Raw genomic sequence first — 27,234 nt, 5'->3', positions numbered from 1 at the left:
GGTGTCCTTGCCGTAAACTCTATCCGTCCGACAAATGCCTTCTTGGGACTGAGGCAGAACAATAGAGGAAGCTGTCCTTTAAAACTCGAAGCAATCACGTGGGTCGAGGGGCGTGCGACCCGTCACATCTCGTTAACCACACTTTATTTGGCAAAGCTCCGATTATGCTACCTCTTGGGGCAAAATTTAGCCTCAAGTTACATAGAAAACAAACTCATCTGTACGAAAAAGCATGTTTTAAGAACTTATTGCAAAAGAATTTTACAAAATTTAAATGTTCAGTTACGGCACATCTACTCCGTACCAACCAATCGGGGATCATATGGTGTTTTTCTGGCGTTTAAAACAATAGGGGGAATGCTCTTTCATGTGATCAGATTCACTAGGGCGCAAAGGTGATGGTGATTGCCTTGAAAAATGGACTAGGCCGCGTGCAAGTAGTTTTACTTGTTGTCTTCTTTTCAGATTTTATGGAAAAAATAATAAATTTTTTAGTGTATTTAGTATATGCAGGGAGTAAAGGTCATTGTACAGTGTAACCGAGAGGACCTTTGAACTTGTTTCAGATTTTAGGCCCATTTGTTTGTGTAGGTACGCTTGCACCAGCAAAGAGTGAAGAAGCTCTACCTCTAAAATGGTGGTTATAACAGCCGTAGAAGTTGTAGATGTGAGGTTTCCAACTTCACTGGAACTTCATGGCTCTGATGCAATGGTATTACTTTTTTCTTCTACGCGTTCGAGTATATTTTCTCATAACTTAACTTATGACATCAATATAACATTGAACATTCAGTTGAAAACCCAATACATGAACATGTGCAAATCGAAGTCTGGTAGTCCAGCAGTCCAATATAGAGATCATGCAGCATATGTACACAGATCTATTCTGTGATATGTATTAGGATAAGTGCAATAGAACAGTAAAATGAAAAAGCGCGTCAACAATTTCAAAGGACTGATAGTATCGCCATTACTTGATTTTTGTATGCATTTGTTTCTCTGTTGGTATTTGTATTCTGTAATTGTGGTCTAATCACCTTTTTCTGTATATTGTTAGTTCTTTAATTGTATGTAATGGAATTTTAAAGTATAAACTGAGCTAAACTGAGCTGAACATTAGTGTTTTAGAGGAACATGGTTTGATGAGTTAAAAGTATTAAAATTTAGGCCAAAAGTTTGGTTCAGTACTTTTGACGTAAAATAAAATAGGGTCTCTGACGAAGGGGGGGGGGGGCCTTCACTTTTTTGCAAAACAATAGAGTTTTTTTCAAAATCCTTTGTTATGGGTGTTAAATTCTCCCTTGCCCCCCCCCCCCCCCACTTTTCAACCTTTGTCGGAACCTATGTAAAAGAAAAGCTGTATGAATAAAAATTCTGAATAAAAATCTTTATTCAGATTATGTATTTTTCATCACTGAAAACCATTTATAACAACTAATTTGCATTATTTCACTTAGACACATTTTTTCATTTTTAGCACAAGAGCCCAGATTATTCTGCAGCCTATGTTACTTTACACACAAACCGAGGTAAAAAAGGACATGGAATTGGTTTTACTCTGGGAAAAGGAACATGCCTAGGTGTAACTTTGTTATTATTTTGAAGAAATTTTTTAACCGAAATTAGCAAATTTAATCACATTGTCTTCCAAATGTGAAGTCATTTTTTCTTAGTTTCAGACCAGTATGGATTCCATGGCAACTACACTCTTTGCACAATGATAAATTTTGCCTTCCCTAGAAGCAATGCATTCCCAAGATCCCATTGAAAACTGCCATGAAATCCAGGCTGGGTTTCAGAAATTGTCTTTTCTGCTCAAGTTAACTAACTTTAGCAGCAACAGCTTACAAACTATTTGTGTTTAACTTCTCAAGGTTAGTTAGCTTTTTTGTGATGGTTACCAAATTCAAGATACTATACTGGGCTGTGCAAGCAATATCAAACTCTTGGGTTTTTTCCAAAATTTGTCCACAAGTCTTGCTCCAAAACTTCAAGCATTTCTATCATATACAGAATGTTCAAGCAGTTCATTCTACATTTTCTGTTTTTATTATACCCTTTTACTTACTATTGGAGCTATCACCCTTACAAACTGCTACTAATTTTTTTCAAACTCCTTTGAAATTATTGATATTCAGTAGATATGTTCATTACAAATTTGTTCAATTGCAACTTTATTCAACCTGAAGCACAAATGGCAACAATGTGGTAACTGTGTGTAGGTCAGAGAATAGTTTAGTAGAAACATGTTTGACATCATTACCAATTATTGTGACTAAAAACCCCACATCAGCACTCAATAATTGCAGGATCAGGAAATGAGAAAAGGCCATGGAATTGCTTAATAAGAATTCCTTTTCTGTTTCCCAAACTCTTGCTAGGTAACTAAGAAGCAACAAATTTTTATGAAAAATACAAAGTTTATCATATTTTCAAGCAATATCTCCAAGAATATGAAACCCTGCTGCTTCATAGCTATGAATTTAAGTTTAAAAATCTTATAGTCCTTCTTTCAAAATTTTTGTGTGACAAGGTACAACAAGATTTAGATACATCAATATTCATTGAAAATTAGGAGTGTTTTCTTGTAATGAATGATCCAAATTCAGAGTTTTGTATACTTCCATTTAAACATTTTAAGTTTACAACATAGCCAATTTCAAATTCTGTTTCGCTAGTTGTTCAGGCAGTAGAGCTTCTAAAACCCTTGGTTGTTGGTGTTGAGTTTGAGGAAATAAAAAACAATTTCAGACAATTTTGGAAGGATATGACCAATGAAGATCAACTTCGCTGGGTAAGAAGTCCTAGATTGCAGAACTAAATTTTAAATGAATATTTGTAAAAACAGTGAGCACTGATAAACAGTGCATTTATTGCATGATAAACATGAATTCTAACAGCTTATATTTTTATCTTTAAAAGGGCCATATATGAAATAGTGAATTTTTGTCACACCCCCTCTTTGTTGTGTAATTATAATCTTAAAAGTGAGGCTCTCTCTGACAAAGATATCCAGACTTGCCTTTCAATTGGTACCTACAACCAGTGACAGAACCAAAGGAGGTAATAACTCCCCTCCCCCTGCCACTTTCATCAAAACATGGTCCACATATTGGTTCTAAAAATTGCTAAAAATGCAGTTGGTAGTATTTGGTTATATTTTTTAAGATCTACCTGATGAATATAAAACTAGTAGAACGCAGGTGATCTCTACAGTTGCCAACCCCTTTTCCAACCAAGATATGTTTCAGAATTTTCGTTGTTTTATTTCTTTAGCTTGGGCCAGAAAAAGGAGTTATTCACATTGCAACAGCAGCTATTGTCAATGCCCTATGGGATCTATGGGCCAAGATAGAGAACAAGGTAAGTCCCTTTGAACTATTATTAATTAATCATTTTTTATTCTTGGTAAATTTATGCTGTTGCTTTTTGCAGTCTTCAAGTTTGCTAGTTCTATTAAATCAGATGAATTATCATTCTGTTACATAACCAGACCAATTATTTTGCAACATTGTATAGATTTTGATCTTCCTAAGGAGAGGTTCACTTAGATGAAGTTCGAAATAATCATAAGGATGATTCTTTTATTTATTGTTTATCATTTTCATCTTGCAGCCATTATGGAAGCTACTGGTTGACATGGTATGTTTAATTTGAAGTCCTTACAATGGTGGCACCACAGGGGGACTGGGGGATATGCCCCACTACCCCCCACTTCTCAGCAGGAACAATTTTGAATTTTATCTAAATTAGTTGAAAAAATGTTGACTTAATATTTGGCTATGACTTAATATTTTTTGTGATGTGGTTGTATGATTTTGAAACTGCCTTCCTGTAAGCAAAAAGTTTATTATTTTGGGCCTTGGCAGTTGGTAAAATTAATGTTCAGCAAAAGTGTGTTTTCCCAGCCAGAAAAAAGGCATGGTCTAGATTAAGGTTTGAGAGTTTTACTTAATATAAAGGTGGGATGTATGATTATGGGTTTTCACAATTTCGATAAAAAATTATCAAATCAAACTGACATACTTTTTTCAACTTAACAAGTTTATGATATATCAAATGCTTTTTGTGGCTGAATTTGCTTTAAAACTCTTTTTCGAGCAATCATTTTGTTGCTGATTTTTTTCCTTTGTATTTGCTTCTACCTAGCATCTGAAGTTAGTGTTAGGACACTTAGGTCTATGCTTATGAAAAGTAGTCCGCTATTCCTTCCTATGGATGTGACCAAACCTCTTGATTCATTCGGCTTGAATTGCAGTGAACGGGAAGTCCCCCAAGGCTAAAGTAAAAGTTTTGAACCCAAGACCCTTGGATCTGTGGTATGTGACCCTACCCACAGAGCCAGTCTCAAGCAGCCAATTGCAAACAAGAGCCAAACATTGGGACCTAGTAATGGCATCAAAGACATTTTTGGCTTGAGAGGCCCTTTAAGAAAATTAGTTGATGGCTGTTTTATCTGTTGTTTCAAGGGTTTGGACAATTTCCTCTCCCTAAAAGGGTGGTATGGAAACTGGCTCTGTCTTTAGAAGAATGACATCTCATGTGATATTTTATCCATTTAGGAACCAGAGCAGCTTGTTTCAACTATTGATTTTACTTATATGTGAGTATTTTAAAGTTTTCTGTATTTTTTATCAAACCTCAATCTTATTTTTTTAAATAGATGCAGCATGTTCAAGGTTGTACTGTGAGAGCCATCGAATAAGTGTCCCCTCGAATAAGCGCCCACCTTATCAGAAAGTTCTTAAAAGAGGGCCCCCTCGAATAAGCACCCGCCCTTTAAGAATTTAGCCAAAAAGACTTTCTGAGACGTAGGATTTTGTCTTAATGGAGCCAAAAAAGCCAAAAAGAGTAGAAATTAACAACAGTTTTTTCTAGTTTTCAAACTTTTCAGCCTTTTTTCATTTTTTCATAGCAAGGAAACATTTTCACAATATTTAAGTTGACTAGCTTTTTTTCTTCGAGCTTCTCCAACAAAATTTTGGCACAAAATTTAAGCGCACAGCTAGAATAAGAGTGCTTGAGGCTAAAAAATTTAATAAGAGGTGAAGGGTAAATTCCGGAGTGTTTTGAAGGGTCACCTTATTGTATTTTTCAAGAAGTTTTTGCAAGGTTTGTAGGTTAAAAGATCTTTTGCTCGTTTTTTCTGTCTTCTTGTTACAGTAATATTTTTTGGTTTATAGCTCAGATGTCATTACAGAGCAAGAAGCTATTGGTAAGATTATCTCTTGAAGCTATCTGTCCACTGCTTAGGTTTATATTAAGTCAATCACTTGCCTGGCTAGTTCTACGTCACTACGTAACCTTTCTGTATACTCGAAAATTGCAATTTTACTTTGTTAGTCTCATTTATCTTTATAAGGTATTTTTCGCTATCAGCTGAAGTAAGGGAAGACATTTTGGGGAAGTGATCGATGGGGGCAAGAGACTCGCGAGATTAGAAATTGTCGGAAAATTAAAGATTTTGTCAGTAAACTTTAAGTTAATATTTAGGCTACATCTGTGGCAAAAAAGGTCAAGAGTAAAAAAAGTTTCTTAATAGGAAAAACTCTTCCTTGGCGACATTCAAAGCTTTTTTCTTTGTTCTGAGGGTGAAGAGATTTTTTTATCATTATGATGATGATGATATTTCGACTTTTTATTAAAGCCTATTTATAGAACTTAAATGAATGTACTAGTTTGTTATTGCCTAAGTTTTAACATTTTATGTCAATATTCATTCGACTCTTTACTAGAAATGTTAAAAACAAAACAACCCGGAAAGACCGAAAGAGGTTGGTTATATCTTTATTCGTAATTATTCATAATTCTTAAATTTTTTTCACAAGTGTCCTGAATGATTGCTTCCTCAATTATGGTAGACTATGATAACATTCTGCTTGTACACTGATGATTTATACGAGAAGGACAACTCTGTGAGACCTTAGGACTTAAGAAGAACACCAGAAGCGAGTTAGCTACGCAATGTCTAAAGGAAGACATCGTAAAGTTTGGAAAACATTCATGACTCTGAAAAATTCAAAAATTGGACGAAAAATATATGCACGTAGTGAAGCAAACAGGGATTAGAAAAAATTTTCAGTCTTGAAATATGGCTTTAAAAAAAAGCAAACTTTTAGTAAAAAAAAGGTTTTCGTCTGACACTCTTCAGAGTTTAAAACGTCAGAACATAGATCGAAAACTCTACGCTAGGAAATTTATATACCCAATTTCTCGACCTTTTTTAAATAATGGAAATGTTTTAGCATGCACTCCACGTTTGTCTCAAATAATCAGCTACCTCGAGTTGATATCAGGAAACCATACGCTCTAGTGGCTAATTTCGTAAACATTCAACGCAAGGAACAACGCAAGAAAGCAAAGCTTCTTATTAATAGGAATATTTTCTCATTACAATTGACAAAACTAGCTGGGTGAGATAGCTCTTATTCCAATTAATTACTTTATTTTGTAACTGTTCTTACTAGCTGTGAGTTTTTGTGAATTGTAGAAAAGTACCTTAGAACCAATGGCTACCCAGCATACACAACATGCGTGGGCTGGATGGGCTACAGCGATGAAAAGATCGTGGAACTGTGTCGGGCGAGGCTGAAAGAAGGATGGACCAGGTAGAATTCCACTGTTTTTTACTATTTCTGCTTACATAGAGAGCGTTCTGTAAAAGACAGTGTTTAATGAAACGTGGAGACTGTTAAACAATGTTAAAGTTAAAAGAAGACGTTATAAGGATGACGTTAAAAGGAAATGATGTTTCTTTGTATTTTAAGACAGGATTAGGCGCATTTGTCTATGAACGGAGCCATTCTGCTAAATCTATTAGCTATTTACACTTTTTATCGAGTTCAAGATTCCTGGCTTTAGGCTTTTTCATTACTAAACTCTATTTGACGAGCTCTTAGACCTTTTCTTGATATAGGTCTAGACAAGTAAGCGAGACTGGCGTAAAATCTAGCTGCTTAAACTAGCGTATGACATAAAAGATATTTTGGACATAGCCACCTGTCTCACGCAGCCATCCAATAGCAGAGCTGATTGGTCAAAAACGAAAGGACAATCAAAAAAACTGGCCCAATAATGACCTGTGATGAAAAAAACTTTCGACACCACCAATTTGAAGGAATGGCTGGAAAACATAGCATTCTTAAATACCTTTTGTCCGATTCCAGGAGGGGGTACTCCCATAAAGGCCTGACAGGGGGTCCAGTCCGTTTGAGGGTCTTACCAAATGGCCCATTTTCGATTATAACTAAACTGCTCAGTTTAGCTTGCGATTTGTTATAGATAATGAACAATATTTACCTATCCCGAAACAACAACTATCAATTATGAAGAAATTTGTCAAAAAAGAACAAGGAGAGCACAACGAAATGGATGCTAGCAAGGAAATATTTTCAGTTTTTATGCTACAGTTCGAGGGGATTTGTCCAAAAGTACTACCATTTGAGGGTAATTTTCTAAAGTTTTTGGCGTTGGCCCTCTTTGACCCTGACTGGCCTCCCCTGTCAGGCCATAATGGGAGTATTCCCCCCCCCCCCTCTGGAGCCCGATACTTCCCAGATTGTAAACGTTGGATGATGACTAAAGGTAAGCAAGAAAATTATATCCAGATGTGGATCTCAAGTAACATGAGAGAAAGAATGGCACCCATGATCGGCTCATTGGTTTGACCGATCGGTGGCCGCTTAACGCTTGCTTGTTGGAGAGAGGAAACGAACTCTTTCTGCCTCAACAACTCGGTATCCATTGCGTTGATACAAACAGATTCCAAATGAAAAGATGGCCTTGCTTGCCAAATGATTTTAAATTGTTGCAACTATACGTTTCCGCCCCCTCTTGATTCTTTAATAAATGTTTGCCTATGCAAGAGTATTTGGGTATTCTAATTTTTTTCAAATCTCCTATGATACCAGCCAATCAGATGTTTTTCACGGGTCAGGCAACGAAAATTCAATTTTTTAAGTAACGGTTTTTTCTATTTTCGCTCAATGTCGAGCCAAGGTTTACATTTTCAGATCAAGCCCACGTGCGCAAACTCTGGACCATGCTTCTAAAGCAGATTAATGTGCCTAACTAAGATTGAGCCCAGAATCTCAGGCCCAGCCAAGATATATGTGCCGTTCTCACATTTGCTTTTCCAGACCAGGCCTTTCTTTCCTAAACCAGAACAGTTTTCTTGGCCAGATCAACCTTTCCACTTTAGCAACTTGCTTGCTAAAACAGGCCTCACGGAATAAGCATCGATTCAAAATTTCTTTGTTTTTCAGCTTCAAGGTGAAAGTTGGTGCTGATATAGATGACGATGTTAGGAGATGTAAACTTGTCCGACAAGAAATTGGCTGGGACAATAATTTGGTAAGTGTTTCGTGCTGTCCTCAGTGCTATTCTACAGGCAACCCATCACCTCCAATCATATGTGCTCTGCTGATTTTTATTCTGTATTCCTTATAAATTTAATGAAGCAATTCAGGGCGATGGTACTGAGTGGTTGGCAATACGTGGCAGCTGAAAGCAGCTAGGACAAGGGACTGGCTACGTTAACTAATCTTGTTGTTGGCCCCCTCTATACATACAGTATACGTCGAACTCCTCTTTAATTCAAAAGAGTTCCACATTGTTGACGTCACAAAAATCTATTTCTATAATTTTTAAATTTTAGCCAGATAACCTGAATGAACATTGAGAAATTTTATAAAATTTGCTGTTATTTGCCTTCAAATTGCTGTTATTTTGCCTTGGCTCATAACTTTATGAACTAGTCCAGGGTATCAGAAATCCGTTAGCAAATTGGAATCTTTAATTGGAGTTATCTCACCAAATTTTTAACATATCTTATACCTTATTTTGCTCTATATGTTGAAAATTAAATTATTTGGTACTCTATTAAACCTGAAGCGCTGTCATTAAAATTAGATAGATCTTTTGTGGGTATGTCACAGATGGATTCAATAAAAATATGTCTGTATTTGTGTGATTGAATGACCGAGAAAAACATGCGATTGAATAACACCTACCTTTATGCCACAGTAGTTTTGGCAAAGAACGGCGTTAGGATTACGAAATAGCAAAATGTTTTCATGTTAGATGCCGCGATATTTTGTGACCATACCCCTTTATCATCCATGACTTATTGCCTAAATTGAGTTTGAATATTCAAAAATTGATGTATCTCGCATTTACTAACACCTTAAATTAAATAAAGGTATCAATATTTACCCATGGTATCTTTAATGTATAATTGATTGAGTTAGCCACTGCTTTTAACCCGCCATGCAATATTTCTTGTCACTCTATCATCATACATATCGCTTGTGCGAGGCATCAACCAATCAATTGTTTTTACGTTTAAGATCTCTACATCGTTTTCCGTGTATAGTTCAGGTTTGTTTTCTTCGGTCCTAAACCTTTGGTTTATAGAATGATTTGATTGTAATTTTTGCACTGTCGTTGTGTTTTTAATGGGATGGTTGGCCCTAGTGGACTAAGCTATCACTTATAGGCCTAGGTAAGTGTAAATTTTGCAACTGTAATTCCGAATTGTAATCGGCAGTCACCATTTTCGCAGTATTACATCATCAGTATAGCCATAATTACTCAGTATTTTCATCTTTTCAATATTAAAGATGATGGACGCCAATCAGAGGTGGGATGTCGATGAAGCAAAGCAACGAATGTCTGTGCTTCGCCAATTCAAACCGTTGTGGATTGAAGAGCCGACCAGTCCGGATGATATTTTAGGCCATGCTGCTATAGCAACGCATTTAAGAGAGGCTGGAGTTGGGGTTGCGACAGGCGAGCATTGTCAAAACAGAGTTATCTTTAAGCAGCTTATGCAAGCAAATGCTATCAGTTTTTGCCAGATAGACAGCTGCAGGGTTGGTGGGGTCAATGAAAACTTGGCAATTATTCTTATGGCTGCAAAATTTGGAGGTTGGTTTGAATTTTTTTTCTTTACGCAGGCTTATGCAGATTAGCAAAGACTTTGGGCTGTTGAACTTGGGCTGTTATTCTTTGCAAAAGGTGCCTGATACCAAACTGTAAATTAATTATAGTTAGTTGATATCGTTGCGCTGTTCAATCACAAATTCTAGGACAATTTGGCTTTCGAGTCCAGAATAACTTGGCTGAAAGCTTCCCAGATAGCTGTTTTTGGATTATCATTTGTCCTGTCGAATGCAAACAATATCATCAGTCCATAATGCTGTACATAAAGTGCGATGCTAACTTTATTGTGAGCGTTAATAGGGTGCTGAAATATTTAGATTTACACTTGACTTTTTCAGTATAAATTTTATCCAGTATACTGATTATAAATTTCCAGTTAGATTCATCTAATAAGGTAGCCGTTTTAGGCATTCTTTTTTAACTCGCTTATACCTGCAGTAGCCAAATCTCTCCAAATCAATTTATAGTTTAAATAGTTCGATCATTCGATGATAAATCCTGTAGATTCTTAAATGATTTTGAAAACTGCATTTGCCTTGAAAATTGCCTTCGTTTTTCAAGCTCAACCTTTGGAGAACTTTCCAAAAAATTCTAATGATTCCTGCTGGAGAAACAGAATTAAAGATTTTAGAAGGGTTAGGGGCAAGAGATGGGGGAAAGTTGCTCAAAGCGTCTTATCAATTTTCAAGCTGGTGCTTGAACATTTCTCTACGTCTTCTTCGAAGAAGTCTAAAAAGGTTTTTTGAAATTTCATTTCAAATTTCAAAATGCTACTCGTGTAAAGCCAAAACCCTGTCATATTTACTGTGTTATTAGTGATATCCTACCTAGCCCCAAGTGTCCACTCCTCATCTGCAAATGTCAACCAAACATCATATGTCATGCGTTTTCAGTTCCAGTTTGTCCTCACGCCGGTGGTGTTGGCCTGTGCGAAATGGTGCAGCATTTGTCCATCTTTGATTACATCTGCGTCTCTGCTGACTTGGAAAACCGGTAAGAAAACCAAATATTGTTTACATTATATAGCCATACTAAGTTCCCGCGCAAAAATAACCCATTTCATCCGGAACTTTCTGTCTGCGGATTCAAACATTTTCCTACCAAGGTGAAAATTTCCATTTCGTCAACAATCAGTCAAGGTGTTTTTGTGTTTAAAAGACCAAAAATAATTATCTAAATTTATAGATCATTTCATATTGAAGAGGGACACAATCAGCAAATTTGTCGCATATTTACTTTTTGTTTATTTAATGTCGCATATTTAATGTAGGCAACTATTTGATAAGTAGAAATTTAAAATTTCAAGTGAATATCTCGATCACTTCCAAAGACAGAAATATTCCCCGTTTTTCATGCAAATTTTCCAATTCCCCCATTTTGGTAATCCGCCACAAACTGAATTGGCATTAAAAATTGTATTCAAGAGATAGACATAGCAATTCTGAATAAATTGCATGTTACACAACTCACTTATTAGATACACAACTTTTGAAAAAACCCCTTCGGGTAAATGCGTTGTTCAAAGTCAGGAGATATGTTTTGCAGCTGAACACCTTTCTTGGAAGTAAAATCTTTATATTTCTCTAATTGAAAAGATAACATGGTAAATACTTTTATTGGAATATTTTAATTTTTGTTGAACTTCGATAAATTTAATATTTTGGTTTTTTAGTTCAAGTGTCTTCTTCAATTTTTCTTGAATAACACCATTGGGTGAATTCTCATGGTAAATGCAAACAGAAGAGAAAAGCCCAACCCTAATTTCCTTATGGCTTAATCCCGTTAAAAGCAAAGACTATCTTTTGCTATAGTATAACTGTAACTTTGAGCACAATTTTAGTTTGGAAACTGTGAAAAAACTCTCTTGATTATTTTCCATGTCTATTATCATTACTTTTATATTTTGGCAGTTTTAAGCCTCAATGTTGTTTGAAACTCTTTTATTTCCAAAAGGGTGTTTCTTGAGCTAGCAAACACCAAAACCATGCCTATTTCTTGAGCTTTCCTTGAAGCAAATATACTCGTCTCCTGTCAGTTTATGCTTGCTCGTAGTTATCAAGTTCATAGAGGACTGTTTCTTGTGCACAAGTATACAAATCTTACGAAAGCTTTTGATTAACTGAAATCATTTTATAATATCCCTATTGTAACGCAGACAGAACTGTTTTGAACGCCTCTTAAAGTAACCGAATTTTTTTCTGGCTTCCCGTACTAAAAACATTTTCAAGTGTAAATTCCATGATCATACCATCTGCCTTTGTCTTGGTCCATAACTTGAAATTCTGTAGGGCTGTCTACAAATATGAGGGAAATCGTACATAATTTTTTGATTTGATTTTCTAACTCGGGAATAAAATACCAATACAAAATGAATGGCAAAAAGCTCCCTCAGAAAAACATGCCAGAAAAATGCTGCAATTTCCGCATAAAGAAACAAAATTAGGGAGGAAGGTCCGGGAAAATAATATAACACTTTTATTGAGACGAATTAGTTAAAGTTCAACAGCCCCTTCGAGAAATCAACTTTTACTTATTCATCATTTTTAAACATAAATGTTTAAAATCTGCGCCACAAAATAACCCACAAATTATCGTAAAATAGCTACATGAGTAAACTGGTAACTGTTTTATAAAACTTCATGCTAATAAATTCTTTTATGTGAAAACTTCCCTCTGTTTTATTCTAAGTTTCATGTTATTATTGTTTTCATTTTGTTAGGATGATTGAGTATGTTTCTCACTTGCACGAACATTTTGAGGACCCTGTGAACGTGAAGAATGGAACTTATCACCTACCGAAAGTATGTGAAGTTGATTACAATCATACACAATAAAAAAAGATAGTCAACTTCGAAAATATTTATAAAATATAACTAATTTAGTAATGCCTAAAAAGCGACACTACTTTAACAATACTAATTCACTGTTTTTTATTAATTTTGATCGATGTTGTGTTTTTCAAATTGGCATGCGTTGCAGCTACAGGTCACTCCTTCCCATTGTCTTATCAATCACTTGCAAATGTGTATATTTTCAGTTAAATTCATTAAAGGTCTTTTATTTCATTCGCGAGACCATTCCATTTCTGAGGCCCAAGGCTCTTTCGTTTGATTACATTTATGGTGCAACAAATCAAGTTGATTTCTCTAGCTGTGGCACAGATTAATGATTCAGTGTTGCTTTGGCCAATGAACATCGAAGATTTTGTTTGCAGATATCTGATTGGCGTTTGTTTGACCAATCAGCAGTTATTGAGTTTGTTTGCTGGACCCTGATTGGCGTTTCTATGACCGATAAACACCAATCAGTTTCAATGGTTTTGCCTGCAAGAGCCGGGATGGTGTTTCGTACGAATGAATTTAGCATTTATTTTTTAATAGACTTTGAATTAATTGTGAATGGCCACAGGGTTGTTCTGAAATTTCATCCCCGCTGTAGTATCATTATTGAAGCATAACATTTTTAGTACTTATTGGTAAATTTTTATGAGCATATAACAAATATTGGCTGACGATAATCAGCCAAAGAGAGAAACGCTCTTATAAATGAAATCATGGGCGATAGGAGAAACTCTATTGATTTTTTATGTTAACTGTGAAAAAGTCATTTAAATTGATTCGTGAGAAACGCCAGCTCGGCTCTTAAAAGCAAAATCATTGAAGCTAATCTGTGTTGATTGGTCTAAGAAACACCAATTGAGCTCTTGCAAACATATCATTAAAATTGATTGAAGTAGGGGCTCGGGGCAATCAATGCGTGTAGACCCCTTGTTTGAAAAGCAAATATAGATTTCAGAATATTAGAATTACGAAAGATTTCTTTATTACAAGTCCCAGAATTGTCCCGGGCCCCTGGGCACTTGTCCTGGCTATGCCCATCTGTTGGCGGTCCTGTACAGCTCTGCCTATACGACATTGAGCAATAATTCAGATATTAGCCAATATCACTGATTTTTATTTGCAGAACCAAACCAAGATGTATTGTTTGTATTTTTCATTACATACATGTATACATACCCTATTTTCTTTAAAGTGTTTGTTCTCTAAATTGTGTTACGACTTTAAGTTGCCAGGCTATGGCTGCCAGATGAAACCAAAATCTATATGGGACCATACTTACCCTACTGGACGAGTGTGGACAAAGTTACTGAATAAAGATGGTAAGTTTATGCTTATTCTAGTAAATTCTCGTAAAATAGTAAGTTTAATAATAATAATAATAATAATAATCTTTCATGTTTATACAGGTTAATTTGCTCAGTAAGTGAATTACTGTTATCAACCAAAGACCTTTAGAGTACAATTTTTATGCAATCCCGGAGAGATGGTATGAGGATTTCACAGCTGGTGTGCCGAGTGGAGATTCACTGTCACAAGTAGTACACGTAATTTTCACTAGTACAAAAAGGTTTATACAGATTTCCTAATAAACAAAAGGATTTCCATCAAAGCTGTACAAAATTTACATAGAGTGCTTTGTCCCTCGTTGATATCTCTGCTACTAAAGTACATACGCCCTACCTTTGAATGGAGGGAGAGGAGAGGTAGATGTTTGACTCATGCATTTTACTAGGCAAATTTTGAGGGATTTGTGTCAACAGCAAGTCAAAAATTTGGAGTTCTAAACGTTTGTATACGCTCACGTACCTTTTGCTAATGTCCACTTTTTGTGAATTTTGACCTACAGATAAATAGCTTGCTGTCTGACTTCTTCAATCAATAGCTCTCTTGAATCTATTAAAAGTTGCCGTCTAGAAAATATTTCATTCAATTGAGACATAATAATAAAAAATTCTTATTACATTCAGTCCATTTCGTTATTAACTTAGTTTGTTATTGGTGTCAACAACTGTCATATATTGCAAATCGAATATTTTTAAATTTTATTCGAAACCTAAGAATATTGCGTGGCGTATACAAATCAGGTAGCAATTTAACTTTGAATTTAACTTCGAATTTAACTTTGCATTTAGCTTTGAATACAACAATGAATTTGTACGTAGATTGGAAGATCGAATTATGTTATTCAGCTCATGACGATGGGCTATGCTCGAAACTTCTTTAACGAGATTCGTTCGTTCTTTCTACGTATAATTTCTTTTAAATTCAAAGTTATATCATACTCTTAAGAATGTGATAATTGGTGGATTAAACGAATAGCTTTGTGATGTGATTGAGCATCTGCTGTTTTGCTGATTGCGTTATTTGCGGGGCTGCTGCAGAAGCCTGACCAGGGTGTCCCATTTTTTATCCAAGTTTGGAATTCAATTTTGTCCGCTTCTCGTTTCTGCGCTGTAAATAGAACAGGTTTTGACATAATTATTACAAACAGCTGTAAAAAGCCCAAATCCGCGTGGGACAATCTGTTGCATTCAGAGAAAGGAAACAGTTGCAAATTTGCTTGTGAAGCTATTTTAGGATAAGAGCATCTAACAGGGTTTATTTGCGTCTAATTTTTGTGCAGATTTCAAACCAATATGTTCAACAACTAAAATGTTCTGTACGATTCCACTCAAATTTGTAGAGAGCCCTACAGTTTCTGAGTGATGGACCAAGGCAAAGGCAGATGGTATGATCATGAAATTTTAACTAATTTTCCCTTTCAGTTAGAGGAGGCAGAACACAATTTTGGTCATTTGGTCATTGGAAGAGGCGTTCACAACAGTTCTGCCTCCGTTACAATAGGAATATTATGAAATGACGTTCGTTTTTCGACCAATTAACAGCTTTCGCAAGATTAGGATACTTACATTCAAGAAATAGTTCTCTATGAACTTCGTATTTAAGTTAGTCTTAATAACACTACTTTGATTAATTCTACAAAAAGATTATCTGCAAAGAGTCGAAAGTTAAAGGATATTGGAAGCTTTGAAATGACCGTTATGTCGTTTTTTCCGCAGAATGAAATGGACGTATGAATCAAGGAGCATGCATAAAGCAAAGAATATCAAGGTATGATGAAAAGTATTTAATGATAGAAAGAATGTCGTTAAGGCTAAAACGTATTTTGACATTTCGAAGGAAAATATTCCAATTTCGGTGTAATTACATCGTAATTTTGTAGCTTTGATGCAGGAAAGTTCTCTATTCTTTTACTTTAGTATGTACAATTCTTCTTCATATCTGTAAATTGTGAGTCAAAAAGTCACTGTTCTGTTCAGCTCAGAATTTTGTCCTGCTTTGGTGATTTTTGCAGCATAGAATTATTCTTTAGGGTGGCTTCTCACTTGATTCGGTCTTATCGAGCGGCTACAGTGAAACAGGTCGATAAAAAAACGAATCGCAAATACACGAGCTCTACCCGCGCAATTCAGTTGAAGATCTTCTGAGCGACTGGTCACGTTCGCCCATGCGACGACTGTTTCGTTGTAACGTTTTCACCAAAATTGTGCAAATAGTAGCATCCGGCTTTCAGAATGACGCCTTAAGAGCTGAATGACTATTTTTCAACGTTGAACCTGCAAAAAGAAGCACAGACAGAAACCCACAGGGACGTTAGATGGGGGCCCAGAAAGACGCTGTTGCTAACTAACAGTTTAACTTCTCAGTTTATCCCTCCCGCTGTGTTTAGCTGCAGCGCTTTGTAGCTACCTTTAGTCGCTCCCACCCAAAAGCTCTCCTTTGCTTGTCGATTCCTTTTCCATCTCTGTTGTATTCTTATGGAAATTATATTTCAACGTGCTGATGGTAGCTTAATCGCCAAAATCTTCCTATTTCTTTATCCTATTTGAAAAGGTTCTTCTTTGATTACTTTTTGAAATTTTTAATAATTTTGCAACTGCGATTATATTTTATCGTTTAAATTATCCTAAAATACTGTAAAGCTTTTGAATGCATTGAGAAAGTAAATAACAAATGCAAATAGAAATAAGCTTAAAAAAAGTTGCTCTTTGCTGTAACTCCGTCTTTGACATATGTTGACATCGTTTATTTTATATTTTGGAGAATCTACAAATAATTGTTCTACTATTCAACATTTTACTTTTAGGAAATTGTTATAAAAGATTTCTGTAATATATGCAATCGATTTTTCTTAGCGTATATTTTATATAAGAGAGAAGTTTATGAAATTGTGAATATTTAAGGGAGAATTGATTAATATGCGGTATTGAATTTATATATATTATTTTTTTAATTTAGATGTTTACTCTACAATCTAGCTTTCTTGCTGATTTTCTTATTAGTAGTGATTCAACCCAGCAGAAACTAAAATAAGTAAATAATATTGTTGAAACTTGGATGCATAGTGAAATAAGTAAATATAGTGAAACATTGAAACTACCTTTGGACAGTCTAGAATACCTTTTGTTTCTGTTTAATTTCTCTTGGGTAAATTTAGTCAGCAATCTACAAAATGCACTAAAGAAACTATGTTCTGCCAATCAAACGGAGATAAACAATATGCTATGCGCAGTGTTTATAATCTTTGTCTGCTTAATTCATTGGCGACTCCTCGTTTTGTCATCTTCCTTTCTTGCTCTCTTCCATCTGCTTGCATCATCCCTCGTTTCTTGGGGTTTCCCTTTTATCGGAACTCTCTGTTGCTGTATTGTTAGGTTCTTTTTTCTGGCACAGGCTCTTTGTCTCTGTTGATACACCACCAAAAATAACGACCTTGTCCGGGACTTGTCCGGGACCTGTTCGGGACTTGTTCGGGACATGTCACAAGATTTCTTCATATGAAATTTTGACCATGGATTACGATATAGCATTCAGTTAGAAATTTTTCGCCTATAGCCACTTTTTAAAATCAAGTCCCTTATAAGAGTCTGAATTTATTTTCCTCATATAATCAACATCAGGACAGTTTTATTTGTGAAAATTTGTATGTGGAATGAATGTTCAGTGCTGTTACCGAAGCTGGGGTCAGGACTTCGTTATGAGCAACAAGAAGAAATGTTGACTAGTTCTTATAACGAGGCTGCTCGATTTAAGTATTGTATAGAGATATCGATAAAGAATATGCTGATAACTCGCAACAATAGTTTACTGTATAATCCAACCAATGAAAATTGAGTTGGCCATAGAAATTCGCCGGGCCATAGTTTCTCTTAAAGGCTCTTGACCAATCGGCATGTTATGCAGTAGCTGTCATTTTACAAGCGTTATTTTGCAGTACAATATTAGGTCGGTTTTGAAAATATAATCGCAAAGCATGCCGCTCGCGAGATATTCTTCAGTTTCTAAGGCCTGGTTCAAACGTCGCACTTCTCATGTGCCGAATCTAACTCTGTATGGAGCGATAATTGAGCATGTTTAGCGCGACTCCCGTTTCAAACGTCGAACTTAATCATGACGCGCCAAATGGGTTTTAGGATTGTTACATGAAGTATCTTGGTTAAGGCGCACAATCTCAAATATTTGTTTGAAACGCATGCGCCCTCCAAGAAAGAAATGAATTCTGTTAAGGAAAATAAATTAAATATAATTACGCATTGAGTTCGGTACATGACAAGTTCGACGCTTGAAACCGTGCCGTGCTGGAGCCGTGCAGCTCGGCAAGCTCTGCCGATCCAAACTAGTCTGCCGCTCCTAACTAAATCTGCCGTACCAAATTGATTCAAACGTCGCACCCCTCATGTACTTAATTCTCGAGTTAGGTTCGGCACATGAGAAGCGCGACGTTTGAACCAGGCCTAACGGGTTGCATCAAAGACCATCTCAGATTTAGCGACGTCATGGTAGTATTCTATTCTATTGTTCGATAGTTAGTTCAGATCGCTCAGGCAGGGCAAATCTGCGAAAAATTCATGGTAGATATCAGCTCTTCTTCCTTTGCTTTGGAAGAACTTCTATAGGATAGAGACAAATACTCTTAAAACAAACATTTGACTTTTGTTGACCTTGTTTGAGCTAAAGAAGAATTTGCAAACCTCGATGGTATAGACCGCCATTGTTGTCATTGCAGCCTTTGCCCTTCGAACTCCGAGATGTCTATCCTTTCCCACTCGTTTAATTAGTTGTCTCGTGCATAGGAGAAGGATAGTCAACTGCAACGAGCATGACCCTGTGAATGGGAAGATGGGCTCAGGCTAGCACTATTTTTAGCCAACTCAACAATTCGGAAGCGCACGCAATACACCAAGTCGACTTACAGCCTCGTTTTGCAAGTTTCTCCCAACTTACTTTTACGACTTATACGAGATCTGGTTTTATCACCATAATTTTAGGCCGAATGCAATTTTTCATATTGTTTCTGCTTGTATTTAAGACTTTGCGGAGAAATGAAGTTCGAGAACTTGTGAGGGATTTGACAGCAAAAAATCATTCCAGGTGAAACTTCACCCCCTAGTCGCCAATCACGGTCAAATCCCTCATACAATTTTTATCTTTCAAGTTAACTAAAATCCTTGCTTTCAATCTGAATCTGATGTCAAAAATTTCATACAAAAAATTCGAAGAATTTTTCAAAATGAGGCCGTAAGTCGAATTGATGTTTTGATTGAAATGCGGCTCGTGGCTGTTTTGGGGTGAAGATTCCAGCCCGGTATTTCTTAAAACTGTCCTTTGCGTAAATAGTAATCAGCATGTTTAAACTCAGTCAAATGCGGCGCTTCATTGCCACTATTCTTACATTTATCCAGGCCTTGCCCGGAAAGGCGCGCGCGCCTAGAGCGCACCCAAAAGAAGCCTTGAGAGCGATTTATAGAGCCCCTCAAAACGTAAAAACAATATTACCACGGAGCAAAATAATTTCTTGGCCTTTGTCTAATAAACTTGATCAAGCATAAACAATCTTCCCAATAGACCGCAATATTATGATTTGCGTCAGATTACCCCTTGAGAAAAAAATTCAGCAAATTCAACGTTGGGTTTTCGATACTATTTTTAATCTAATAACCCTCTAATAACCACCATAGACACAGGTCATCAAGCGTATCCTCCGGCAGATTCATTTGATTTTCGATCAATCGTTAATCTTCTGTTGAAGTATTATTTTCTGTTTTTTCTTAATAATTTAGAATCACCTTTGCAAATCAGAGATCACATTTCCGTCCAAATTACCGCATTGCTTTTCCGTTTGCATTTGCTTTCACGGGTAGTAGATGTTCTAGTGTGTCTTATAGAATGGATCGTATAAAAAGGGGAATAAAGTTAATGTTTGACTTAAAGCCATGCGTTTTCCTATATTTCTATATTTGTATTAACATAGTGTTTGCTGCATGTTTTGTTATTTAATATTATGGTGCTTTTTGGTATCACCATTGAATTTCTTATTTAACACTCGTCCAAAGCTTTCGATATGAAGCTCTCGATCTTCCAAAGCTCTTGAAGGATGCTCTCAAGGATATTTTATTTAAAGGTGCGAAATAGAGCGCCTAGAGTTTATAAGGGGCTCTTTTTATGGAGCACCTTCATTTTGCTTAGAGCAAGGCCTGATTTATCAGTTTTCCGATCCAGAGGTCGACAAAAATATTTTCAACATAAAATATAATTTATCTTAAACTTTATCATAAACAGTAGGGTGCCAATTAAAACTCGTTTACTGTCCTGCGGGCCTATTTATTATTCATGGAGTGGCTGTATGTTCTCGTTCAAACTTTCTCATGGAGGCTCTGTTTTGTGAATAAAAACCATTTAGTCCATCAGATGACAGGCTTTTAATACTCACTCACCCGAAACAAACATAACATGGTTCAAAAGGCATTTCACGTAGTCAAAGCTTTAACATTAGCATTGATTTTTTTGCTGAGTGGTCAAATAGGTAAAGATTCAAGTTTTAGATTTCAAAAACAGAATTAGTTATCAAGAAGTTTAAGAATCAAAGTGAATTACGTGACTGCCCCGTGGAAAGTAAAATATAAAATCTTAACCTGTGGGGAAAATCCGATTTAACATAAATTATTGATTTACTATTTTACGAAAGCACGATTATGGTCTAAAAGAATAATGAAGAAAAACAACTTACCCCCAAATTTATGATATTTCCTGTTTAGAAAATCAAATGTCACAGCAGAGTTTTGTTGGGGCTTGGAAAATCAATCGCCATGTTTTTCTATTCAGGTTTTCAATGCCTATACATCATTCCGTTTGTTTCCTCTGAATATGTATTGGTATCATATATGACCCTCTCAGCTTATTGGCAAATTTATCTCATTCATAGAAAGGAAATGTAGTGACCCACGCAGGCCACCAGTGCTCTAGTGTAACGACTGGAAGGAGCAAAATACTTGTTAGTTCAATAGACAGATTCAGCTAGCTCTATTTTGTCTCTTTCCTACAACAAATCACCCCTCATCACTACTGGGTTATTCTGCAGAAACCGATAGAAAATATCACTCCTTGAGACAGCATTTATTCCATTTAAATATAAAAAACTATACAGCTACTTTGTTCTAAGCATCTTTTACCAAAAATTGACGATAAAAAATGTGTTGCACTATAGCGAGAGAAAAATGATTTCTATCTGATTTTCAAAAAATCTTTTTATTAAAAGATACAAAATTTATAGATATACTTTAATTGATACAGCATTCTTTTTAAAATGGCTTTGATGGGTGCTTTAACAAAATATTAATTCTAACATTGCATCAATTGGCAACATGTAGATGAGCTATGGAAAAGTATACATGGAATGGAAAATCAGAATTTAAGATTGGAATTGAAGGCCATCAATTTATCATGTCAGCCTGCTAATGAATCCACATAAATTTTCAATGTCACTTAACAACCAAAGCATTCTATTTGCAATCTATATGTCAATTCACTTTTTGTTAAATCTGTTAACCCATATCCCTCCATTGTAATACTTATTCACTACTTGATCTCTTAATCACTTAATAACTGAATCATTTTTTCCCAGTCAATTTCAATCACAGAATTGATTATATTACACTACATCACCTTATCAATGAATCAACTTAATCAGTTAATATCCAAGTCTGCACATCATTTTTTTGTTTTTCTTATGACAAAAGTTCAGACACTTTAATTGGCATCATAGCCAATATTTCATTCCATACATGCCAGGGAGCTAATTGACTGAAATAAGTAAATCACTGGTCAAATAGGATAATGGTAAGCTCTGTTACAATGATGACATCTAGAGCCCTTGTTCTATATCCGAATCTGCTATGTTCCCCAACCAATGTATTTATCCTTGTGTGATTTCACTGTCTATAATGGCGCCAAAGTGGGAACTTTATTTGCTCTGTGCAGATATCTTTGGTGTGCATAAACACTTCTTCCCATTGTTCCCAGCTACTGAATTTATTGTAATCTAGCTCCCTTGAATCAATAAGTCCTTTAATGTCTTTGCCGTCTTTTCTCAAATACTGTTTGATTAGATCACGTGGTATTTTTCCTCGGGGATAAAACCTATGTTTATGGTTCACAACAGAAATCTTGTAGTTAGCCATTCCGTGTTTATAGAGTAAGGCTCTTGCTCTGAAGATGTTGATCACACCTGAAAACAGAAATTCTGTATGCAAATTTTCTACGGCATTTGGGTTTGTTTTACTCATTAAAAATTCCTCTTATTCATCTCTCTAATAAATACAATGAAACCTTTTTGTAACAGTCAGCTATGGGGCAAGAGCTACTGTCTGTTGCACATAAATTCTTTGTCCTGGGGCAATTTGTGCAGGGAATTGATGTAGGTATTTGTGACCAAATGTATTGTTTGGATTTGTCCGTTTATGGGGCTTACCTTGTACTGATGTACTGGTAAAAAGTTATATTCATACTCTGACAAAAAAATGTTTCATTGTGTCTGCCATTCTGTGCCACAACAAATTATTTTGAGTGACTAATAGAGTTGGATCTTCATACTTCTTGACAAAATTGCTCATTGTTTCAGATTCCATGCTAGAAATTGCAACACTTTGATGCACTGTGACAGAAATATTACAGGTAGTCATATTTCATTTTGTGGCATGTAATTCAAGCTAACAGATACTGTTTCCTAAATTGTTCGAATTTATGAAAGGTCAGAATATTATTTCAATCAAGATATGATAAAATTGTAAGTACAATTTCATTACCTTGATAGCATTAAAAAAAATTAAAAGAAAGTTGTATTATAGGCACACTAAGGAGAATAAATGATGAGCTGGCTGAAAAGATATGCCTTCCAAATGGCTAAAATGCTAAAGTGCAAGCAACTACTGTGCAGAATATGCACTGAAAAAAATTGGGCTTTTTAAATTCCATACCTGCTAAGTGCCAGCTAATATTGTCAAACATGGTTGTATAAGGTAGCAATAACGGGACTGCCTCTCTGTGGAATGCAATGAATAGCTCATCAAAGTAAAATGTTGTCACAGTAGGTGGCATTTCTTTTTCCTTCGAACAAACTTCTTCCCAGTGCTTGTGCATGCGGAGTCTGGATTCAAACCCATCTGGCAGGCGGATCAAGTTTGTTACTGCAAAAGCTGGACTCTTAATTAAAAGATCATCTTCAAACTGCCTCCAAGCTGATTTGCCATCCATCTGGTAATCTACAGCATCTTTCAGACCATTTTCAGACTGGATATAATCTTGAAACAATGTTGCATCACCTTCTCTATGATTAAATCTTTTACCAAATTCTATTACATGCTCTGTATAAATAGGGATGGCATCATCATCCATAAAGATATGATAAAAGTACTGTTTCTTTGTGGCCTTTGCATACTCATATAGCATATTTCGTCCTGAAGTCCATGATGTTTTTGAACTATAAATATATTTAACATGTGCTGGTGTATTTTGATCATCACAGTGTTCTTGATATGAATTCACATAGACATCGCACCTTGTTTTGTCTCCTAATGCAATGGTATCCAGTAAAGTTGGAGAAAGACATTTCTCAGTTAGGATGTAATAAGCAAATGGTTTGTCTACCTTGATCTGCAAAAGAAAGCACTGATCGTTTGAAAATTAAGCATAAAAGTACAATACCTGAATTGGTTTTACAAGCCAATGTACGTGGTTTTTAGTTTTTCTGTCAAAAAAGTTGCTTTCAGAATTCATATGTGATCGAAATACAGTTTGGTTTTTTGTTATTTACCCCCTGAACACCCCATAAGCATCAGCAGCTTTAAAGGATTGTCCGGTGTAGTTAACATTGTCCATTCATAATGTCACCCATTGTTGTATTGCCTGCAGTTAAAACTGTGTACTATAAAACTGTGTATGTTTAGCAATGTAATCAAACATATGTAATCTGCTCTCGTTTTATGTGAAGACACACACAGTTGTATAATTTAATGGTAAAGGCATCAAGACATAATGATCAAGCCACAATGTGACTAACCAGCTCAATGATTTCAGAATGTCAACAAAGCCATGAAAAAAATCAGGAGAAAAATATAGAAAAGGAAAGCATGTTTCATCAGATTCCTGTTCAATAAATAGCAAGTACAATAACTTTCTGCCAACTAACTATCCAAGTGCACAATAAAAAAGTTGCTAGTTTTGTAACTGGCCCTTGTACAAATTTAAGACCTGCAGAGATGGATGAAGAATACGTTTATAAATATTTCATGGAACTATCTTCAATCTTTAGATGATGTGGGTGGAAAATATTTTAGTACAAACAAAAAGAAGATTCAAACTTGAGAGTGTGTTAATGGTGGAAAATCAGCTGGAAATCTTAAAAGTGGCTGGGTTTATAAATTTATATTAATTGACATGCGTTGAATTTCATTACTAATAACAAAAGCTAAAATATACAAAAAATTAAAAGGATGGTTTAGAAAAAATTAAAAGGATGGTTTAGAATATAACTCAATTAAATTTGTTTCTTCTTGAAAGTAAACAGGTGCATTTCAAACTATAGGAATGATTCAATGACATTTCTGAAGATTGCTGAATAACAGAAAATCTTGAATAAAAATCTAAGCAAAATAGAGATGCATTTCTGAGGTATTGAATTTGTTTCAAAGAAAAAGTTGTGCTGAGTTAATAATACACAAAATTTGACAGTTTTTATATTTACTCCATTAGCTTCTCCTTAGGTCACTCTAACCTGGAAACTCTTGTGAGTTTTCAGACTTTTGTCAACTGGTTTTAAATACATTTTCTGTCTGGGCTGAATGATATTTGTCCCAATACATTGATTTTTATATATTATTTTGGGCAGATGGCAGAGATGGTCTTGTTTCAGGCTGCCCTCAGAATATGAGACCTTATAGGGGTGCAGCTCTTGCCCCTCTCATAAGATAATTTTCAGGGTCCAAGAAGCATTTGAAAGATAGAAGAGGTGATAGGTCTCAAAAAATGACAATATTCATTAGGTTCTTAAAAGCAATTACAAGAAATTAGAATTTCCCAAGAGTGGTGGTATGTTGTACTGGTGCTATCCCATAGGCATTTTTCTATCCAGTGAATTAATACCAGAGTTGACATATTGGCATTTTTAATGCCAAATATTTTAACTGTTGCATTTTTGTTAAACTCCTTACATATTTGAAAAATATTCATAGCCAGTTTGGCTTAATTTTTTGCCTTTTTGAATGTTATGAACATTATAAGATCTAATGTCCAAGATTAACCCATACCATTTTTTAGATGCTGGTGCCTTAATTAAACATCAAGATTTAATAAAATTGGCATCATGTATGCATCAGGACAAGAAAGCTGGCCCTCTTGAGAAAATTTAAAGCAATCACATATATTTTAGCATATTTTTGGCATAGAATAGTAAATACTTTGGCATTATCAAAAATAGTTCACAAATTTTAGCATCTCCGTTTAAATTTTTGTTGGGATTCTTTGCCATTTTTCCTGATATCTTTTGCCTACGATCCATATAGCTGGTTTTATAATAAGTGACTTTTCAGAAACATGGGAAGAGAGACCAGTGTGTTGTTAAGTGAAACAAATTTATGACATATAATTTATAAACGAGTACCTCCCCAAGATGATATGAGGCAATGCTTGCAGTTATTCTCCGCGATTCATAATAGTCAGCCTTTTCACAGTCATTGATATTGTACCCAATCATCAGAAACATGGTGGCAAAACATAGTATCGCAACCATCTGGCTCTTTGTGTAGTGTAATTCGAAATGAATAGCCATAATTATGATTGAAGATTTATCAGCTTTAAGTTGTCCCGATACAGCAAGATCGACTCCCTCCAGCAAAGTCCTTCTTACCCATCCATATTTAATTTGCCTTAGGACCTTGCATTTCGCGCTTCTGTTTGTTCGTTGTCTATTCAAAACAGTCAATGCAAGCTGAAGAAGGCGTTAAGTTTTTATCGTATACTCTTCGGAGTTCCTTATCCAGTTTTCTATTAGTATATTAAATTACCCAAAATATTCAGTTACAAGTTGACTTTCACGTGCTTCTAACTGTTGCAGTAGAGAAGCTGTCCAGTCGATCGGTGCAGACATAAACAAACCGCAACAACAACAGCTCGACCCCTGCTAATCAATAAATCAATAATGGTGGATATTTCTTGTCGCTTGTAACCACGCCAAACTACGATAAGGATGGATTAGCCAGTGGCGGATCCAGCCAAAAATCTGACTACCGCCGAAATGAGATAGAGGGTTGACCACACCCTTTAGACCACACCCATTTCTTGGTCACGCCCGGTTTTCTAAGATGATTATTGCTTTCTATAATTTCTTATGTAGACCATTTTCAAGAGACAAGCGGTGCTTTACTGAAATTTCATGTATCCTTACAACAAGCTTGAGAAGAAATAAATAATCTTATTCAATATTCTGAGGATGGGTATTTTAAAAAAAATTGACGGCATTTAGACGAGGAACACCATAGAATTAGAAAAAAGATACATTTGGCAGAATTTCGAAGTGTCGCCTAAAACTCGCATTTAGTCGGACAATTACTTATGAAAATCAGACCTGTTGAAAATTACTAAGTTTAAAAAGCTAGATAAAATTTGCAATTATTGAGAGCAACTTTTGTTAAACAAAGAATCATACTTTTGGCGAATATTGTGGGCCTGACTTTTAATTTAATATTCTTTTAAAATATATTCCTACGAATAGTTGTGTATTGTACAGAATAATGGGTCACATCGGCTTTGAAGTTACAGTTTGCCCACTTGCAGAATATGTAGGCATCCCCCCATCTTTCTGTAACGTTTGAGCCGCGTTGAGCGGCAGTACTACTTCAACCCCCCATCTGAGCGGTAGTCAACTCGGTTGTTCATTGGTTGTCAACAAAATTTGTATGCATCCCCCCAGGTTGGCAGTGATTTCTGACGATTTGATTGGTTTAGGCAAGCTGACTACCGCTCAGTGCAGCTCGAATCCGCTCTACACCGACTCAACCCCCCTAGCTAGCAAGCCATGATTTCATCATCCCCTTATGCTGGCCTTCTATTTGCAAACATG

General features: G+C 35.7%; 3 protein-coding genes across 5 annotated transcripts in view; 2 read left to right on the top strand and 1 right to left on the bottom strand.

The window, feature by feature from the left end:
• The first annotated feature begins 207 nt into the window (after positions 1-207).
• LOC135689162 (mitochondrial enolase superfamily member 1) lies at positions 208-17,240 on the top strand. 3 transcript variants are annotated; one of them, XM_065206312.2, is made up of 16 exons: positions 208-712; positions 1,478-1,580; positions 2,679-2,794; positions 3,277-3,363; positions 3,616-3,642; positions 4,563-4,603; positions 5,184-5,215; positions 5,736-5,774; positions 6,491-6,608; positions 8,265-8,352; positions 9,621-9,927; positions 10,836-10,935; positions 12,662-12,743; positions 14,008-14,101; positions 15,466-15,510; positions 15,842-17,240. In XM_065206312.2, exons 1-15 carry the CDS (start codon positions 635-637, stop codon positions 15,486-15,488), a joined length of 1,335 nt encoding a protein of 444 aa, XP_065062384.2. In that variant the 5' UTR covers positions 208-634; the 3' UTR covers positions 15,489-15,510; positions 15,842-17,240. The 3 variants fall into 3 exon arrangements, with proteins under 3 accessions (XP_065062384.2, XP_065062386.2, XP_065062385.2); XM_065206314.2 differs by lacking the exon at positions 5,736-5,774; XM_065206313.2 differs by lacking the exon at positions 15,466-15,510.
• LOC135689161 (uncharacterized) overlaps positions 15,842-27,234 on the top strand; it is a 41,981-nt gene continuing 30,588 nt past the window's right edge. The window contains exon 1 of the mRNA XM_065206309.2: positions 15,842-15,893. The gene's annotated coding sequence lies outside the window, so the exon portion shown is untranslated. The remainder of the gene's footprint in view (positions 15,894-27,234) is intronic.
• On the bottom strand, positions 21,227-26,286 carry LOC135689165 (uncharacterized). Its single transcript, XM_065206316.2, has 3 exons — positions 25,777-26,286; positions 23,096-23,771; positions 21,227-22,347 (listed from the first exon to the last, which is right to left on the bottom strand). The coding sequence occupies exons 1-3, from the start codon at positions 25,942-25,944 to the stop codon at positions 22,052-22,054; spliced, it is 1,140 nt and encodes a 379-aa protein (XP_065062388.2). The 5' UTR covers positions 25,945-26,286; the 3' UTR covers positions 21,227-22,051.

Source organism: Rhopilema esculentum, chromosome 9 (assembly GCF_057945365.1).
Source record: "Rhopilema esculentum isolate cy_ngs chromosome 9, ASM5794536v1, whole genome shotgun sequence".
NCBI lineage: Eukaryota > Metazoa > Cnidaria > Scyphozoa > Rhizostomeae > Rhizostomatidae > Rhopilema > Rhopilema esculentum.
Note: the sequence above shows the minus strand (reverse complement) of the source record. Positions and strands in the feature narration are given on the sequence as shown.

What these genes read in the sequence shown, in the direction of transcription:
- LOC135689165 (XM_065206316.2), bottom strand. Translation starts at nt 25,944, where the DNA reads ATGGCTATTCATTTCGAATTACACTACACAAAGAGCCAGATGGTTGCG. An exon ending in CCTCATATCATCTTGGGGAG is followed by an intron (nt 23,772 to 25,776) that starts GTACTCGTTTAT and finishes TTTCTTTTGCAG; the next exon opens with ATCAAGGTAGACAAACCATT. An exon ending in TATTAGCTGGCACTTAGCAG is followed by an intron (nt 22,348 to 23,095) that starts GTATGGAATTTA and finishes TTCTGTTTTCAG; the next exon opens with GTGTGATCAACATCTTCAGA.
- LOC135689162 (XM_065206312.2), top strand. Translation starts at nt 635, where the DNA reads ATGGTGGTTATAACAGCCGTAGAAGTTGTAGATGTGAGGTTTCCAACT. An exon ending in GGAAGCTACTGGTTGACATG is followed by an intron (nt 3,643 to 4,562) that starts GTATGTTTAATT and finishes TTATCCATTTAG; the next exon opens with GAACCAGAGCAGCTTGTTTC. An exon ending in TCTGCTGACTTGGAAAACCG is followed by an intron (nt 10,936 to 12,661) that starts GTAAGAAAACCA and finishes TCATTTTGTTAG; the next exon opens with GATGATTGAGTATGTTTCTC.